General features: G+C 40.2%; 1 protein-coding gene across 9 annotated transcripts in view; it reads right to left on the bottom strand.

The window, feature by feature from the left end:
* The window catches only part of LOC126469689 (molybdopterin synthase catalytic subunit-like), a 106051-nt gene that overhangs the window by 9056 nt on the left and 78283 nt on the right, over positions 1-18712 (bottom strand). For all 9 annotated transcript variants that reach the window (XM_050096849.1, XM_050096855.1, XM_050096851.1 and 6 more), the window contains 3 exons: positions 13750-13912; positions 5765-5994; positions 5629-5679 (listed from right to left, as the gene is read on the bottom strand). In XM_050096849.1, the coding sequence (XP_049952806.1) occupies positions 5629-5679; positions 5765-5994; positions 13750-13912 (444 nt within the window). The remainder of the gene's footprint in view (positions 1-5628; positions 5680-5764; positions 5995-13749; positions 13913-18712) is intronic.

Below are 18712 nucleotides of genomic sequence, written 5' to 3'. Positions count from 1 at the left end.
CCACACCTGGCACTTGCTGTGAGTCAGCTGGGAATCCTCGCTGCGAACTCTCCCACCACCGGTCCATGAAGGAGGGAGCTCTCCCTGTCTGCCCAGCCTGGGCAGTCAACACTGTGCTATCCACTCACCCCTGCTTCTCATCATCAGTCCAGACTTCTACTCCTGGCAATGCCATTGTTGTCCTACTGGAACGATGCGACCTCCTGCATCAGAGAAGACCTGGTGGCCACCCATGACTGCAGACCAGCTGCATATTGCCACCTCAGCTTGCCTAGGATACTGGAGATGCTAGTGCGGCACTCTGTCTCCCAAGCAGTGCATGCACACTGCCCGCCATACGTTTACTTCTGCAGCTATGATGTCGAAATAATATGAGGGAACTCTAGACCACACCAGAGAATGGAGCACAATCAGAAGAGTGTCTGAACTGTATGAATTAGTAAAGGACTAATAAATGGTTGCTGTATCTTCACCAGGACCCGCCTCTGTTGCTGTCCACAACCTCAATCTTCGACAGAGAACCCAGCCCACATCCAGGCAGTCTGTATCTCTCTAGTTTGGTCACGCAGGAACCCAAATATTTTGACACTAGAGTTTCCCATGCCGCAATTCAACAACTCTGTCACAAGTATTAACATTTGTTCGAAAGTAATTTAGGATGTGCAGAAGATTTTCTTGCTCACATTATGCTGAAGGCTAATGTGCAACCAAAATTTTACCACGCCACGCCCTGTGTCGCATGCATTACATGAAAATGTGGCTACAGAAATTCAGATTGGAATCTGTTGGTGTTTTAAAACCTAGTTCAGAAAGTCAGTGGTCATCACCATTAGTCATCAATCAAAAGCCAAATAGGAATATTTGTCTTTGAGTGGATTTAAAATGTCAGTAAATTCACAGACAGTTATTGATTCTTATCCGCTCCCATGTATAGAGGAAATTTTGGATCACCTAGCAGGACAGTTCTTCTCAAAAATTGATCTCGCAGAAGCCTATCTTCAACTAACATTGGATGAAGAGACAAAGAAAATTTTTGTTGTGAATACTCATGTCAGCTTGTTTGAATATCAACTCCTACCTTCCAGGAGCACTTCCATGGCGGCACTGTTTCAAAACTTTTCTGCAGAACCAATGTCCAAGGTGCCTTTATTGTTTTAATTATCTTGCAACATAAGTGTCTCCAGACAAACACAAGAGCAACACCTTAAAAATTTGTGCTTTTTTCAACATGATGATTGAATACTCAGGACATAGCATCAACGCCAGTGGTGCTTGTCCTTCAACAAACATTTGCAAGCAATTCAACAGTTGCCATCTCCTAAGAATATATGTGAAATGAAAGCTGTTTCTCGAAAATTGACTTACTACATGAAGTTCATTCCTAATGCGCCTCAGATGTCAAAATGTTCCATTCCACTGGACAAAAGACTGTGAACTAGCTTTTCAAAGACTGAAAAATGCATTGCTTTGTCAACTTGCCTTGTGCACTACAATCTGATTAAACCTGTGCTTGCAGTCAATGCCTCGTCCCAAGGCATTGGGGCAGTTTTATCTCACACAACTGGCAACACAGAACGCCCCATTTCATTTGCTTCCAAAACTTTGAACAGTGCTCAGATTACTTAAAATCAGCTGGAGAAGGAAACCCTGGCTATGGTATTTGGTGTCACCAAATTTCATCATCACCTGTATGGCAAAAAACTTTTCCTGATCACAGACTATAAGCCTTTGACTGCACTGTTTCATTCATCGAAACAAGTTCTCAACCATATGGCGCACAATCTTCAACACTGGTCACCAATATTGTCAAATTACCTGAATGAAATTTTGTATTGCCCAATGGCACAAGATGCAAACACCAACACATCATCTCATGTACCTCTCAGCACAGCTGTAGCACTCGATGAATCAGAAGCTTCTTGTTTAGATAGCACATGTCACAGAGCAGCACTCATCACTACAATTGCTAAAAAGTTACATCTGCAAAGGTTTCCCACACTCTCAGAAATGTATTCCTAATCCCTTAGTGCAAAGATACTTTGTGCACTGCAACAGTTTATCTCTTCTGAATGATAAGATTTTGCTTCATACACCTAACAGACAAGAGTGTTGATTCCCACTTTGCTGCAACAGCAGGTGTTAAGTCTTTTACATACAGGTTATTGGGGAACAGTTCACACTAAGCAGTTGGTGCACCAACATTGTACATGGCTCATTTAGATAGGTAAATTAAACGTGTGATGGCACAATGTTGCACTTGGGCAGACAATCACGCCGCTCCACGCCAGAAATTTCTCTCCTGGCCACATTCTGATACTCCACGGCAAGGCTTCCCTATAGACTTTGCTGGCCCCTTTTGGCAATCAGGTTGGTTGATTATCATCAATGACTCCAGCAAATACCCTTTTGTTATCCCAATGCATTCAAAAAATGCCACTAGTACTATCAAGGCACTCGCTTCTGTATTTTCCCTTGAAGAGTTGCCACAACCAATTGTTTCTGACAATGGACTTCCTTTTTCTTCCAAGGAATTTGCACAATTTTGCAAACACAATGGAATACCACATGTCAAGACAGCACCGTTCTTGCTACAGTTGAATGGCAAGGCCGAATATTTTGTTTGAATGCTCAAATCTGACACTTCAAGTTTCACATTCACATAAATATGTCTTGATGATGTGTCAGAGTTCATATCATACTTTGTCTGCTCCTGACATTTTGCCAGCAGAACGTTTGCATGAGAGACACCATTGGGCCTTGCTGCATTTGCTTCAGACTTCACCATGAAGTTTCATCCAAACATCAGAGTTCAATATCAAGTGTACAATAAGCCACACTTATAAAAATCCAGCTTTGTTCTCATATCAGCTGGCAGAGTGCAGTATACTATTCGCAGCAGTGCAGACATGCATCAGCACCACCAAAATCAGCTACAGCTCTGTGAATTTTGTGATCCTGCTTAGACCAAACTGTTTTAGATTTGAAACTTCCTGGCAAATTAAAACTGTGTGCACAACTGAGACATGAACTTGGTACTTTAGCCTTTGCCTTTCCTGAATTAGAGCACTTGCCCACAAAAGGCAAAGGTCCCGAGTTCGAGTCTCGGTCAGGCACACAGTTTTAATCTGCCAGGAAGTTTCATATCAGTGCACACTGCGCTGCAGAGTGAAAATCTCATTCTGTTTTAGATTTCTTCACTGCACAAGCAGCTTACCGAGTGGGTGTTTCCACCTGCGGCCATCTCACCAATGTAAGTCTCCACCTGGCCACCTGCAACACCACTGCCACCAACGCCGCAGGTCACCTCTCCCGCAAACATCAATGCCGTCACTCTTGGCTAGTCACCAGCACCCTCTGCAGCACCCTCCATGCTCCTACCTGTGCCTTCAGAAGTGTCCTGCAGCTGATCTTCTGGGGCAGTTTCCCTGGCACTTGCAACAAGACACAATGTCGGGATGCAGGTTGCTCTGCTCTGTCCCCATCCAAACAACCAGCTTCATCACTATCCACAGTATAGCACCCCCCCCCCCCCCCCCCCCCCCCGCCTTCCAAATTGGGTGGGCAAGGGTGCAGTATTGGCCACTATCCAGTCGGCCACACTTTCAAATGCATGTTATCAGTTACGCCACTGTGTTTCCTACAGCCGCCACTGAAGCACGAGGGAGCTGTCACGAATGATTACTCCACTGCCAACAAGATGCAAGTATTCCCCCTCTCTGGTGCTCTAGTGGCAGGTGTACTTAAGTTTGAACATTCATGCACTAACCCGATTTTGTGTTTGCCAGTTGAGTAACATTTAGAGACTTTCATAGTGACCAGGGCTCAACGCTTCTAAATAGACACTGTATTAAAGAGCGACAGATTTATAAATCTTTTGTATCTGCATATGTTTCAATATTTAAAGCTACTGTTGGCAACTGGTGCTGCAACTACAGCAAGAAAGTTATGTGTTTTTGTACTATTGGATACTAGATCTAGAATAAATTAATATCTGAATTCTCTGTTCATTAACAATATCTGTTCCTTGCTACCTTATTCACTAAATAACCACATAGTGTGCAAGAAAGTTATAACAGATAACAGAATTCATACTCAGGTACTGGCTTGTAATGAGTATTGTAAGCTCTCTTTTAACTGCATAAAATCCAAAGCAGTGTGTAGCGGAGAGTGTGTTAGTCACACTTACCAGTGGAGGAGCCATTTCACTTTCAAGTAATCAAGAAAACGATGTGCTGAAATTCTTGCCTCTGGGGAAAGTGTGTCCACTAATGATATTCGGAATAGGAAGTCAGTTCTACATCTACAAGTACATGATTTCTCTGCAATTCACAGTAAAGTGTTTGGCAAATGGTTCATACAAACACTTTCAGACTATTTTTCTAGCATTGGTCTTTTTTGTGAGCTCTAACTTATTGTACCATGACAGCCATTTTTCCTTATGTAGGTGGAGGTCAGCAAAATGAATTCACTTCTATGGAAATCTCACGAATGCTGGCAACCGACTTGTAATACGTTGCTAAGCCTTACATCTCAGGTAGAGATTGCAGGTAATGTAGACTTCAGCAGGGTGTTGTGCACTGTGGAGTTCTGAAACATTACACTGGTAACAGGTAGGGCCTGTAGCAAAGTTCAGTGCTAGATGTAACTGTTGTCAGTATCAACAAAATTTATTAAGTCGAGTAGGAAATATACAATCAGTTACCTCACTGCTAAACACAAGTCAAGAGTCAATACGTACTATTGTCATACAATATCTGGTACATGCAGGGCCTCAGTGCACATTGTTCTTGTCCACAGCAACACACAAAGTTATACAGCTTATGTATGCATACATACAAGAATGTGTTGTCTTTCCTTACTGCAAGAATGTGAACCTGTTACTTCCTGCCATTCTGCATACATCAAGCACAGACAGAGCTACTCCTTCTCAGGCTTCGGAAGTGAATGTGGAGATTATGCAAAAGTGAATACTCACTGACCAGCTTGTTTACACAAATGTGGAGGTTAGGCAACAGTAAAGACTTGCTGACTGACCAACTTGTTTGTAAACAAGTTCCACAAAGGAAGTTTCATTGTAGAGATTCTGTGAGGTGACCTCCACAGCCTATGCCACCTTGACTTTCCCCCTCCCTTACCTCCCAACCATTAGATGCCCCAACTTGAACAGGTGAGAATAGCAACTTCCTCCCCCTTTCCTACCACTCCTGCAACCAATTCCTGTATCACTGTTCTTCTTGCTTCTTACCTTAAATTATATTTTTGATTTCAATAGACATCATTTCACTATTTTCGTATTCTCATTCTGCATTGAAGGTAAGAGCATTGTGTGTGTGTGTGTGTGTGTGTGTGTGTGTGTGTGTGTGTGTGTGTGAAGAGTATCTTCACATAAATTCTTAAAATTAATGTTTAATTTTTTGTAATTATTTATAACACTGCTATACAATAAAATTTCATAATGTGAAGTCATTTGTATTGCACTTAAATAAAAATACATCCTTGACTTCTCTCCACATCCCCAAGATCACTCACTGCAGTTTTTATAGAACATGACTGATGTAGTGCAACAAAATAAACACAGACTTCACTCTGAAAAAGGTAAATCATGGAATAATGCTGCAGGATACATACCCTTTTTATCTTGGGCAGAGGCCTTGGAAGATGTAAATTAAATGTTGCATCCTGCCAACAAACATCATTACTAAGAATGATTCAACAGAACGGTAGCACACAACATACACAAGAGTTGTACAATAAGTGAACTTACATAGGTGTATTCTGGAGAAATTCCCTCAAGCTGCAGAATTCTATCTTCAATTCTTTTAAGACGGCTATAAATATCTTTAGGAACTGGTTTCCCCAATTTTAAGTGTACCTCAGCATTAGCAATTCGCTCTTCCAGGATGGGATGAGCAACAGACAGATGAAGTTTCTCTTGGGATGCATCCTTAGGCATCAATTGTGTACCTTCCTCTTTTTCTTCAGGCTGTGGTGCAACTGAGAAAACAAGTGTAAACAATAAATTAGTGTAGTGCCAAGACCCAAATCCTCCCACAAGCATTAAGGCTTTATGAATATGTTTGAAACTAAACCAAAGATCAACTGACAGATGTACAGAATGTCCATATTTTAATAAATCCTTAAGTCAATAATTTGTGAAAATGAATGGCTTAAGCATTAACAAACTGAGCTACTTCACAACATTCACAACAACTCATCGTTTCTTAACAGTATGAAAATAATTTCCACTTATAGAGTTGAGCACAAGTAGACAAGCAATTAATGCCTATCCAAGCAGTCTACAAGAGAAAGAAACAAATCCATTTGGTGGTAACTAAAGACAGAATGACAAATGCAGACAACTAACATCAAGTCTGGATCTTGGCAAAAGATGTGTAACTGGGAGTAAGATGTGCATGTATTATGGTAGTTGAATGAATAATCACAGTATCAGAGAGAGGAGTCCTACCCTCCTGGAGTTGAATGAGCAATTGTGATGCACACTGTCGTACAATTGATGAAAGACACTGATCTGTGTATATCACAAAAAAAGATATGACTCATCCATAAACTTTCTTGATTTTCAAGATCTGAAACAACACCTCGACAATTTAATGACCTGACACTAGTGAATTATTACTGATTACAATACAGAAAACATCAAAATATTTGGAACATCCAGGTTCTCAAAAACATTGGCAAGAGATGAAAAAATATGAATAATGGCATATTCCAAGATCTCTGATGATGGTAATGACTTTGATGAGGAGGAGGTAGAGGAGGAATTCAGCAGAGTCCAGAGAAATGATAAACATAGCTAATGAAATAATATCAGAAAACTGTGTACCCTTTATCATCCAAAGAAAACAGCCCAGTCACATAAAAATAACAATAATTTGTGACTGAAGGTGTACCAAAGCCATTTTAGGAAAAGAAACAACCTGGTGAGATGAATGATGGAGTATCAAAGCTAAAGTGGTCCCATACTCAAAAAATGAATGCAGGGAAGCAAGTGCAACAGTCCTGCATCACCGTCCTTCGCAATGTCCTAGTGGAAGAGGTTTGCCTTTGGCTTTCCCTGGCCTGGTAGGGTGAAATCTAGTGCCAGCACATGACCTACTCCTCTTGAATAGCATCAAGTGACTGCTGACCTTAAAATCCCCATCTGACAGACAGATCACCATCAACAAACAGGCATGTGTTAGAAATTCAGCTACAGGTGCAGATGTGATGGATTATAAAAAGGACAAATTTGAAACAAACTGTAGTTCCAAAACATTCTTTCTGTATTTGTCATGTATATTTTCACTTACGACAGTTGCATTTTTAAAGAATGGTGCTGTAAGACCAACACTATCTGAATTTGCCAAAGGATCATGGACATCTTTGTAAATCATATTCAGTAATCTGTGTGTCACTTGAATAGAGTCACATTTAATGACTTTAATGTACATTATTGTGTAAAGTTTGGAACTAAACACTGGAAAAACCCAGTTTAAGAAATGGATCCCAAAATAAAATTGTGTATTACAAAATATCTGCACTGTTTCAACTATCTCTGAATCACCAGTCACTGCAATAATCAGCAGAATTGTGTAGTAGTTCATATCTTAGTATTTCCATGCTTCTCTTTCTTCTGCCCTTCTCCTTCCTATGTAATTTTTCAGAAATTTCATTTGGTTAATTTAATTAGACCCTTAAATATTTCCTGCATTTCTATCTCACTTGGGTAATTACCACACGGGTCATACCCCTGTGGAAGATTCAGATGCAAAACCTGTCTTATGCATCCACCAAGCACATCCTATTCCAGTCATGTCACAGGTATATCCCGTCCTATCAGAGGTAAAGCCTTTTGAGAATCCTGTCCTGCCACAGGCATATCCAATCCTAACAGAGCTAAGGCCATCTGTGAAATTAGGAATATCAAATATCTGTTCTACTGTAACTTCAGCAAAGACTATTACAATGGCATGAACCTCAACCACTGACTACCACAACAAATGACTACCACAACAAGTGACTACCACCAAACTGCAGACAAGAGTAGAGTAGACAAACCAATGGTGAATACACTGCTGATCACAATAAGCTCAACTTCAATGGCTGCTTCACAGCCCCTTTCACCTGGATCCCCACGATCCCCCCTCCCCCCACACAATACCAACTTCTCTGAACTATACTTGAGGTAACTTAAGAAGACCCCTGACATCTCGCAGCACTGTTGCCAACTTCCAACTGTGAAATGCTAATGGCTGCAGGTAAAAACAGTTGCCATCTACAAAGCTGTGACAACACTGACAGAGAGATGTTTACAAAATCGCATTACATTATTGGTTGAGATAACTGTAACTGTCAGGGATCAACTTACGCCGACTCAACTGTAAACATATGAAAATTGTCCTTACAACACAGCCTCCAATCCCACAATTTTGGCCTGATACAGTATTGCAGCACCCATGTTATTCTGAATTATGACACAAAATTATCCATATTCATGACTGCAAATACATACACTGTACTTCATAACAGCTTTAGTCACCACAGTGCCTGTTCCTTTGGCCATGCATGCATGTCCAAAGGGACTTTGCATTGTAATTCAGAACAACACAGACACAGCAATATCATATTTATCTGCCGACACCGGGCAACTAACTTTCAAATAAAATTACTCACCTGTACAGGAATATACATAATGAATGTACGAGTAGGCTGTAGAAGCATGGTTGATGACACATGGAAGTTTGGGTATGGCTATGAGTCGTGCACAAATAGACAAATGGCAAGGAGACCACTCGCGATAAGTGGGAAATCCAGGTTTGAGTCCCTGCCTGGCACAAATTTTCATTGTCATCATTCCATTCTACAGCTATGTTTGTCCACTATCTCAATTGTGAATACACTTAATGTATTTTGGTTTCAATCTACACAAGCCCTTGTCCCCTACATCTGTCACCATCTGTGGCAGTTCCACCTGCTTTATATTATTTCATTTGTTTGGTGATTGTCCTCGATGTCAACGTATTGCGTTGCTACACTGGCTGAAAAATGGGTTGTGGATTCAGACACTGACTACTATAAATGATCTAGCTGAAAGATGCACAGTTACATTTTTCAGTACTTTTATTTCACTGTTCACAACCCCCTAATAATACACAGTTGTAGATGTATGGCCAGTGCACTACTGTTTAAACTTTCCATAAGCCTAATTAATTGTTTGCAGACGAAACTCCACATACTGCTACAACAGTTTCCTGTTGAACACCTATGAGCAGTATAAGCCTAACCACAACGTTCACAGTTCTTGAATAATACACAGGTACATATAGAACAGACACTGTCACTGTTTTTACACACAGCCTAATTGTTTAACACTTATTCCACAGTTAATATGAAACATTGTTGTTGTTCTAACCAGCACAGGTTACTTGTCTGAAACTCAGGTGCGGACTGACTGTCTTGTGACCAAAAATTGGTCCCTCATATATCATCACAATAATAGGTGCTGAAACTACACATCGTTTGAAGTTAAATTTACAGAAATTACAATTAAAACTTAACTCATTAAATTAAGTGAATACATCAAAAAATTGGTTCTTTTTAGCAGTTTCTTCTCCTACTAGGTTTAAGCTGAATTATTTGTTTAAGTCATGAAATTAACACATTTCGTTATGCAAAAAATACTTTTGACAAAACTGTTAGTTACTTTGGAATTAATGAACGGCTGGTTTTGCTAACATGTTTTTGAATAGAGCTAAATAGATACTTTAAGATTACTAGTACTTCGTCTTCCAAATGTTTACAATTATTACAGAACTTGTATTTGTTTATATGTCAACAATAGAATTTAAGTTACGAAATAATCACTGATTTTGCCCTATAAAAAAGGATACTAACTAGGAATAGTCAAAATAAATTCGAAAATCGATTACATACATAAAACTAAGCACAAAATTAGATCTGTTGTTATAATCTTCAAAACTGAAGGCTAATCTTTCTTTTTTTATGAAAATACAGGTTATACTCACAAATGTTAATGTTAATTAAGTCAAAATGGAAAATTGAATTTTAAGGAGGCAGATGGTAAAACAAAGAGGGGCATTAAAATTATCCCAGCTTCCTTCATCACACATCCCAGTTCTCAAGATCCCCGCTTCAGGCATCCTACACTCAAACCCTTCTCCCCACTTTCTCCCTCTTCTTCTGTTCTATTTCCTCCTCCTAGTTCACTCTTCCATGTGTGCATCACTTTCATCTCTCCCTACTTGCACCAGAATTAGGTCACCAGTGGCACATCACTACCCTGTGCACTTGTTACCTCTCCCTCCAAAATGTCAGATGTGAGCCACTCTTCCCTCCAAACCCCTCCAACCCCCCCCCCCCCCACCCCACTCCCAATCCATAATGTGGTTAGCCAGAACACTGTAGCCATGCAAGTATATGAGTATGACTTGTATATTTTGTACTGGTTAGCTCTGTACAAGCAGAAAGCTAAACAATGCATGTTCATGTGCATGAGATTGTGTGCGTTTTGTTAGACTGTTTGCTTCAAGTAAAAACATCATTCAAAAGCTTAGTGATGATTTCAATCTTGTTTATGTGCCTATCGACCACTCAACACTTCACCTATACATTGACTTTATTCCTTCCATTATTTACAACACATCAACAATTTATTTTCTTGTGAGCTGTATTTCTTCCAGACACCGTTTGAGCAGTGGGGAATGTCATATACCATCAAACTGAAAATGTCACCACTTATGGAACCAAAGCATTTTAGAGTGCTGAAAAAATGTTAACCCTTAAAAACATCAGAGTTTGCCATGGAGGAAACTTGAGTTCCACATATTGATGAAACATCATATTCTGAAAATTCATGAAGTAAAAACTGTAGCCTTTTTTGAACTTTATGCTTTCACATCTGACCTAGCTATGAGCAATACATTGAAACTTCTACCTGAAAATATTATTTTGAAAACAACAGACTACAAGTTCCTCTCTTTCGATATACTTTTGCTATAAACATGTGACACTTTTTCTTTAAGTTAGTTTTACATTGTGGATTCAATTTTGCACACAAATTACAGAGTATTACTATAATATGAATAAATGAACATTTTATAATCACTTGTATGGAGCTGACATACAACTGTAAGTCACAGCTTTAGACTGATTTGTTTTCCGAATGAAGCATAAAACTGCTGTTCTTAACTACACTGAAATTACAATCATGCACAGAACAGCAATTATTTGACTATGAAAATGATTTCCTCCCTCTCTTTGGTGCAAAAGAAAGAACAAATTTTATGTTATCTTTAATGCTGAGGAGGGAAGACTCGAACCTAATAAATGTTATAAACAGTGTTTTTCTTGTCAGTTTGCCTTGCTTTGGCATGAAAAACAGTTAGCACAGTGTCTGTATAGTTGGCTGCAAATGTCCTTGAGACATGCATTCATGTCCAAAGGACATGCATGAAGGCATAAATGTTTTTTTTTTTTTTCCAGATACATGAACAAAATATGGATGAGCAATAACATTACTGATACTACTGTCAGTCTACAGTTGTAGTAAATTATTAAATATATTTGTAAACTGTGAATATGACATTACTTCAGTTGTATGGTTTACTAAAGACACACAAAAATTTGTGCTGGACCAGGATTCAAACCTGACAAAGCAAGGCAAACTGACAAGAGAAACATACACTCTTCTTATGTAAGAATCACATATAGACAGTATGAGACATGTAAATTTCTATCAGCCCGAAGGCATGCACAGATAGCCAAAGTGATTAAGGTGACTGCTCACAATAAGCTTGTGGCTCTTGCGATCTTGGCCTATGCTGAGAACTCTGCAGAGCAGATTTTAGTGTTTGTTTATTCTCATCATTTATATTTTGCAATCATACCTACCTCAGTAGCACAATAGTCAGGTAATTTTCTATTTTTCACAGGGCTGTTTGTACTTTTTCAGTTACTCGTGAAGTTTTGTTTCTGTTTTTTTAGATCTTATTCAGTTTTTTTTTACACATACAATATGGATAGGAACTGTGGTGGTTGTGAGAACTGACTGCTGTCCATAAACAGCTAGAATCTGCATTGGCCATGGTCAACAGGCGCCTGGTAATTGCACAAAGTTACAACAGCATCAGCGCACACGTGTTGAGAATGCAATACCTTTGGTGCCATTGAAATCCCCTGGTGACCTGTTTGTCGCTGCATCTTCAGGTATGCAACATCTGACCAGTGTATCTTCGCTCAAGAGTAAGTAGTGGACAGTGACGGGTTCACGTGTCACTGGACGGAAAGTGAAAGAGGGAACAGGCTGCATGGCTGGCTCCTTTCACCTTAGCAAAAGGCATGAGGTGCTACCCACTATTAATAATACTTCTGAGCCAGCACGGGATAGCTCTCCTGTTGAGCCAGTGGCCAATTTTCGTGCCTAGTCAGAAAAGTGCAGAGGGCACAGGGAAATAGCAGGCAGGGTGGGAAAGAATGCCAGTGTACACTCAATATGTTGGGGAGTGGGGTCCTCGTTCATGACATGGAGGAGAACTTGCCAGCAGCTATCGAGGCGAGGGCACCGAGTGCCTGCCACTTGGGTTCTTGGGCCATCCTCAGGTCCTTTGGTAGAGAGCAGGCGAACAATGTCCACATTGCCGAACTGCATTGTTGCGGACAACAGTCAGGCTCATTTGTCTACAGTACACTGTATTATACGTTCAAATTTATGAGGGAAATAGTATATATCAAAACTAATTTTGAACAATTGTCATGAGAGAAATATTAATTCATGTCTTGATGATGTTGCGTCCACTGCTCTACAGATTTACTCTGAGTGATGTCAGGAGGCTAGAGCAGCTGACACAGCTTTCTGGAGACATGAAGTGCAGTTTTTCTTAAAATAACAATTGTCTAATGACAAGATAATTGAAACTGCTTGCAATAATTGTCATTTACTGTGATTTGAACTGTATTATAAGTAAAAATTTAATACACAACCAAATTAATTTCAACCTCTACCTAACAGAATTTTTAAAAATGTGTGTGTGTTGTGTGTGTGTGGGACTATAGGTAAGTGTGACCACTACGCGTAAAAAGCAATTAAAGGTAGAAAAAGACTAATGTAAAAGACTATCATAAAAATGGTCAGCAATTTGTCATATTTTTCACTGTTAACGGGAATTATGAATGTAAACTAACTCGTTCGACATTACAGTGAGAGACCGCAATTATAATCCATTGAACAAGCAAACAATTCACCATCCTCTGCGACTGAGTCCTGGGAATGCTGACCGATAACATCGAAAACCATCGATATCTTGAGAAGTAACAGTTACTGTAATTTTAGGACTTAAACGGTTCATGGCTTGAAAATGACATGGGTTTACATGTGGAAATATCGAACTTCTGATGAATTTATACAGCTGCATACAACATGGTGAGACAAGCTTAACTTCTCCTTGGGCAATATGTGGAACAATATAGTCTACATAATTCAAAGGATACAAAGTCCTGACCAAACGGCTAAGAAGTTCTCATTATTATGTATGCAACTAATATGTTGACAAACACATTTTTTAAACTATGAGTCTTAAAAACTAAGAAATATTATTACTCTGTTCCAACATCTACATCGTAATACCATCAACTCCTCTATTTGAGCCTGTTTCTGAACAATCTGACTGTAAATTTACTCAGAAGTGGAATATAGGAGTAGGATTCTAATAAAGACACACTGTATATACTTACACTCAAATTTTCTCTTCTTTCGCTTTCTGTGTTGATGAACTGTTGCATCAACACGTGCACACACATTTGGATTCATTCCAATATGAAGACAATATTCTTCAACATTCTGTACATCAAGTTCAGCCCGTTTGCGTGCTAAGAACGCCTTTATTCTATAGTCAATCTGAAAATACAAATTATTCCATCAAATAAGTACAATGTTTCAATAATGATTTTAAAACTTGAAAATAAATATAAATTTATTCAGATATGCACAGAATCAATTCAGGTGTAGCCATAAAGTAAAACAATATGACTGACCCATGTAGTGGTGTACACGCAATGACATATTTACACACACCAGTATCCTAACAGTTTAAAATTATTGTTTTCAAAGGTGTGGAGTATGTTTGTTGTGTTGCTTGCTTCCATAAAAAAAACTGGGATATGTTTGCTGTGTTGTCTGCTTCCATAAAACAAACTTTGGTACTACAATTAACTGTGGTGTGTTTTCTCTAAGTAAGTTGTCACAGTGTTCTAGGCACCAAATCTTTTCAGGAACTAGCTCTTCGCTCATGACATCTGATTCCATCTGGTTGTCTTCAGGTTCCTGAATATTTACTGTCATCACCTCAATAAATCTGGAATAAACAGCTTGAGTTAAAGCTCCAGCTAAACCTAGATCAAAATTTTATAATTACAATCAGTAGCCTTGATTGCCATTGACGGATAATTTTTATCTATTAACATTGGTGAGTATAGCCACAACACTGATGGAAAGTCAGACTCCAGCTGTCACCTGTTACACACCTGCATAGCACCAAGTTATGTATTTAGCTTTTTCTGTATTTTCTTAGTAGCATATTTAATACATTTTGTGCATGTTTTCTGTTTAAGAGGTTTAATCTCAGGTTTTGTAACCATAAGTGTTGAGTCTGGGAATCTGTAGTACTGTAGTCATTACTTCTGAACAGCTAGCTATATGGATCACTAAAACATCAGTGTACCATTGGTGACACATCAGGAGTGTAAAAAGCTGCATATCTTCGTTTCCGTTCGTGTTTATATAGTTTACTTCTTCAGTTAGCCATGCTAGGATGGGTAGGATGTGTGCAAGCTTTGTGTGAACGCAGGAGAGCTGACCGCAATTTGCAAAGAGCTGAATGCGCTTTTGGCTACAGTCAGTTGTATTCAGGCTGCTGCCTTGGGATGTAGCAGTGGCGAGGAATCTGGTGCATCAGGTGTCCCTTGTTTCGTCTACGGGTCTTGCTTCTGAGGCCCCTCCTACTGCACCCAATGCAGTGGATCTGCTCTCACAGCAGGTTGTGTGGCAGGTGGTATGCGTTTATGTTGCCCGAGACGGAGGGCCAATGGGGAGACGGGCTGTCTCACCTCTCCTGTTCGCCCTGTGTGTGCACAGGTGGCTGTTCCTTCAGCAGAGTCTGAGAAGACACATGGGGACAGGGTTTTCCTAGTTACGTTAGGCCAGTTATCAAGCTTGTTAGGGAAATAGTGTTCAGGGCTGGTAAGAAAATCAATGTACACTTAGAATGTCTGCTGGGGGGAGCTGGGAGGAGGAAGGGGGGGGGGGGGGGGGGGGGGGCTCATCCGAGATGCGGAGGCGGCCTTGCCTATGGCTATCGAGCATGCATGGTGTAATCCTCTGCAAGTTGTGGCTCACATTGGCACCAAAGAACCAGTTTCTTGGGTTCTTAGATCATCCTCAGTTTAAACAGGCAGCTGGAGGAAAAGACTGCTGACCCTGCATGAAGCATGCAAGCAGAGCTTGCAATTTGCAGCATTGTTCCCATAGTTGATCAGGATCCTTTGGTTTGGAGCTGAGTTGAGGCTCTAAACCAAAGGCTCTATCGACTCTGTGACAGTCTTGACTGCAGATTTCTGGACCTGCATTATTGAGTTGGTTATCGTACGACTCCCCTTGATAGATCAGGGGGCACTACACACAGGAAGTAGATACTCAGATAGAAGAGTACGTGTGTAATGCACATGGGGATTTTTAGGCTGGGTGTTAGTTTGAGGTACTCTGATGAACACTTGTACACGACATACAGGTATCAAAATCAGACCCCATTCAGAGTAAAGATACTTCGACTACAAAATTTTATTAGTAAATTGTCAAAGTATTTGTAATAAAGTTCCCAAATGTACGGCCCTCCAGGAAATTTCTTGTGCTCAAATTATTCTCGGAACCGAAAGCTAGCTGCAATGCAAAATATTAAGCTCTGAGACATTTAGCAATTCATGGACTGTATATCAAAACCTGGGAAAATTCTGGTCCTTCATTAAGTCACTAAGTTGGTCAGTGACTAACTGGCCAGTCTGGTGTGGCAGTAGAAGACAGCAAAATGAAAGCCAAAGTTTTAAATTTCACATATAAGAAACTGTTCACCCAGGATAACTGTACAAACATACTGTTGTTTAACTGTCACACAGACAGGGGACAGAAATATCCTTGGCATAGAGAAATAACTGAAGAGTTGAAAACAATTAAGTTGCCAGGTCCAGACAGAATTTCAATTCAGTTTTACAAAAAGTCCTCTGTGGCACTGGCCCCTTCCTTAACTTGCATTTATCACAAATCTCTTGCCCAGTGCAAAGTTCCAAGTGACTGGAAAAAGCACAGATAACTCCTGTATATAAGAATGGTAAAACAACAGACCCACAAAATTACAGATCAGTATCGTCAACACCAGTCTGCTGAAGAATTCCTGAACATATTCTCAGTTCCAATATAATAAATTTCCTTGTGACAGAAAAGCTTCTGTCCACAAATCAGCATAGTTTCAGATTGCAACACTTACACGAAACTCAATTTACCCACTTCTCACGTTATACCCTGTGAACAATGGATTAAGGGCAACAGGCAGATTCCATATTCTTAGATTTCCTAAAATCATTTGACACAGTACCACATGGTAGACTTTTAATGAAGATACAAGCATATGGTACACTGAGGTGACCATAGTCATGGGATAGCGATATGCACATAATACAGATGGTTGCTGTATCCCGTAAATAAGGTGTAAAAGGGCAGTGCATTGGCGGAGCTGTCATTCGTACTCAAGTGACACTTGTGGAAGGTTTCTGATATGATTATGGCTGCACACCATTAATTAACAGACTTTGAACACGGAATGGTAGTTGGAGCTAGATGCATGGGAAATTCCATTTCAGAAGTCATTTGAGAATTCAATATTCTGAGATTCACAGTGTCAACAGTGTGCCGTGAATACCAAACTTCAGGCATTACCTCTCACCAAGGACAACACAGTGGCCAACAGCCTTCACTTAATGACCAAGAGCAGCTGCAGCATCTACATAGATTTGTCAGTGTTAACAGACAAGCAACACTGCACGATATAACAGCAGAAATCAATGTGGAATGTACGACAAACTTGTGGAAAAATTTTGGCATTAATGGGCTATGGCAGCAGATGATGGACGCAAGTGCCTTTGCTAACAGAATGACATTGTCTGCAGCGCTTCTCCTGGGCTCATGACCATATCGGTTGGACCCCAGATGACTGGAAGACCATGGACTGCTCAGGTAAGTCCCAATTTCAGTTGGTGAGAGATAATGGTAGGGTTTGAATGTGGTGCAGACCCCACAAAGTGAGGTACCCAAGTTGTCAGCAAGGCACTGTGCAAGCTGGTAGTGGCTCCATAATGGTGTGGGCTGTGTTTACATGGAATGGACTGGGTCCTCTGGTCCAACTGCACTGATTCTTGGTTGGATATTGTTATGTTCAGCTACTTGGAGACCATTTCCAACCAAACAATGATGGAATTTTTATGGATGACAATGCGCCATGTCACAGGTCCACAATAGTTCGTGACTGGTTTGAAGAACATTCTCGACAGTTCAAGCGAATGATTTGACCCACCAGATAGCCCTGACATTTATGGGACATAATTGAGTGGTCAGTTCATGTGCAGAATCCAGCACCAGCAACATTTTAGCAATTATGATCCACCACAGAGGGAGCATCGCTCAATATTTCTGCAGGGAATATCCAATAGCTTGTGGAGTCCATGCCATGTCGAGTTTCTGCACTACGGCTGGCAAAAGGAGGTTGGGCACGATACTGGGATGTACCTCACGACTTTTGTCACTTTAGTGTACATTACCAGAGATAGTGTGAGGTACGGGAAGGTGACATCGTTGAGTGATTGTAAGAGGAAACAAAATGATTTAGAAAAAATTTCTAGGTGGTGTGATGAATGACAGCTAGCTCTAAATGTAGAAAATTGTAAGTTAATGCAGATGAGTAGGAAAAGCAAATACATAATGTTCGAATACAGAATTAGTAGTATGCTGCTTGACACAGTCACACTTATTAAATATCTAGGCTTAATGTTGCAAAGCGATATGAAATGGAACGAGCATGAAAGGACTGTAATAGGAAAGGTGAAGCGTTGACCTCAGTGTACTGGGAGAACTTTGGGAAAGTGTGGTTTCTCAGTAAAGGAGACCACATATAGGACACTAGTATGACCCATTCTTGAGTACCGCTTGAGTGTTTGCGATCCGCACCAGGTCGGATTAAAGGAAGATGCTGAAGAAATTCAGAGGCAGGCTGCTAGATTTACTACTGGTAGGTTCAAACAATACACAAGTATGATGGAGATGTTTTGGGAACTAAAATAGAAATCCCTGGATGGAAGGCAACATTCTTTTTGTGGAACGCTCTTGAGAAAATTTAGAGAACCTGCATTTGAAGCTGACTGCAGGATGATTCTACTGCTGCCAATGTACATTTTGTGTACGGACCATGAAGATAAGAGAAATTAGGGCTCGTAAAGAGGCATGTAGATAGTCATTTTTCCCTCACTCTATTTGTGAGTGGAATAGGAAAGGAAATGACTAGTAGTGGTAAAGTGTATTGTTGATAAATCATTGTTTGGAGGCGCACTACTGCTTCTGGAACTTGCACCTTTTTCTAGAAGAAGACTACAAATTTCT

The sequence above is a fragment of the Schistocerca serialis genome, chromosome 3 (genome assembly GCF_023864345.2).
Source record: "Schistocerca serialis cubense isolate TAMUIC-IGC-003099 chromosome 3, iqSchSeri2.2, whole genome shotgun sequence".
Classification (NCBI taxonomy): Eukaryota; Metazoa; Arthropoda; class Insecta; order Orthoptera; family Acrididae; genus Schistocerca; species Schistocerca serialis.
Note: the sequence above shows the minus strand (reverse complement) of the source record. Positions and strands in the feature narration are given on the sequence as shown.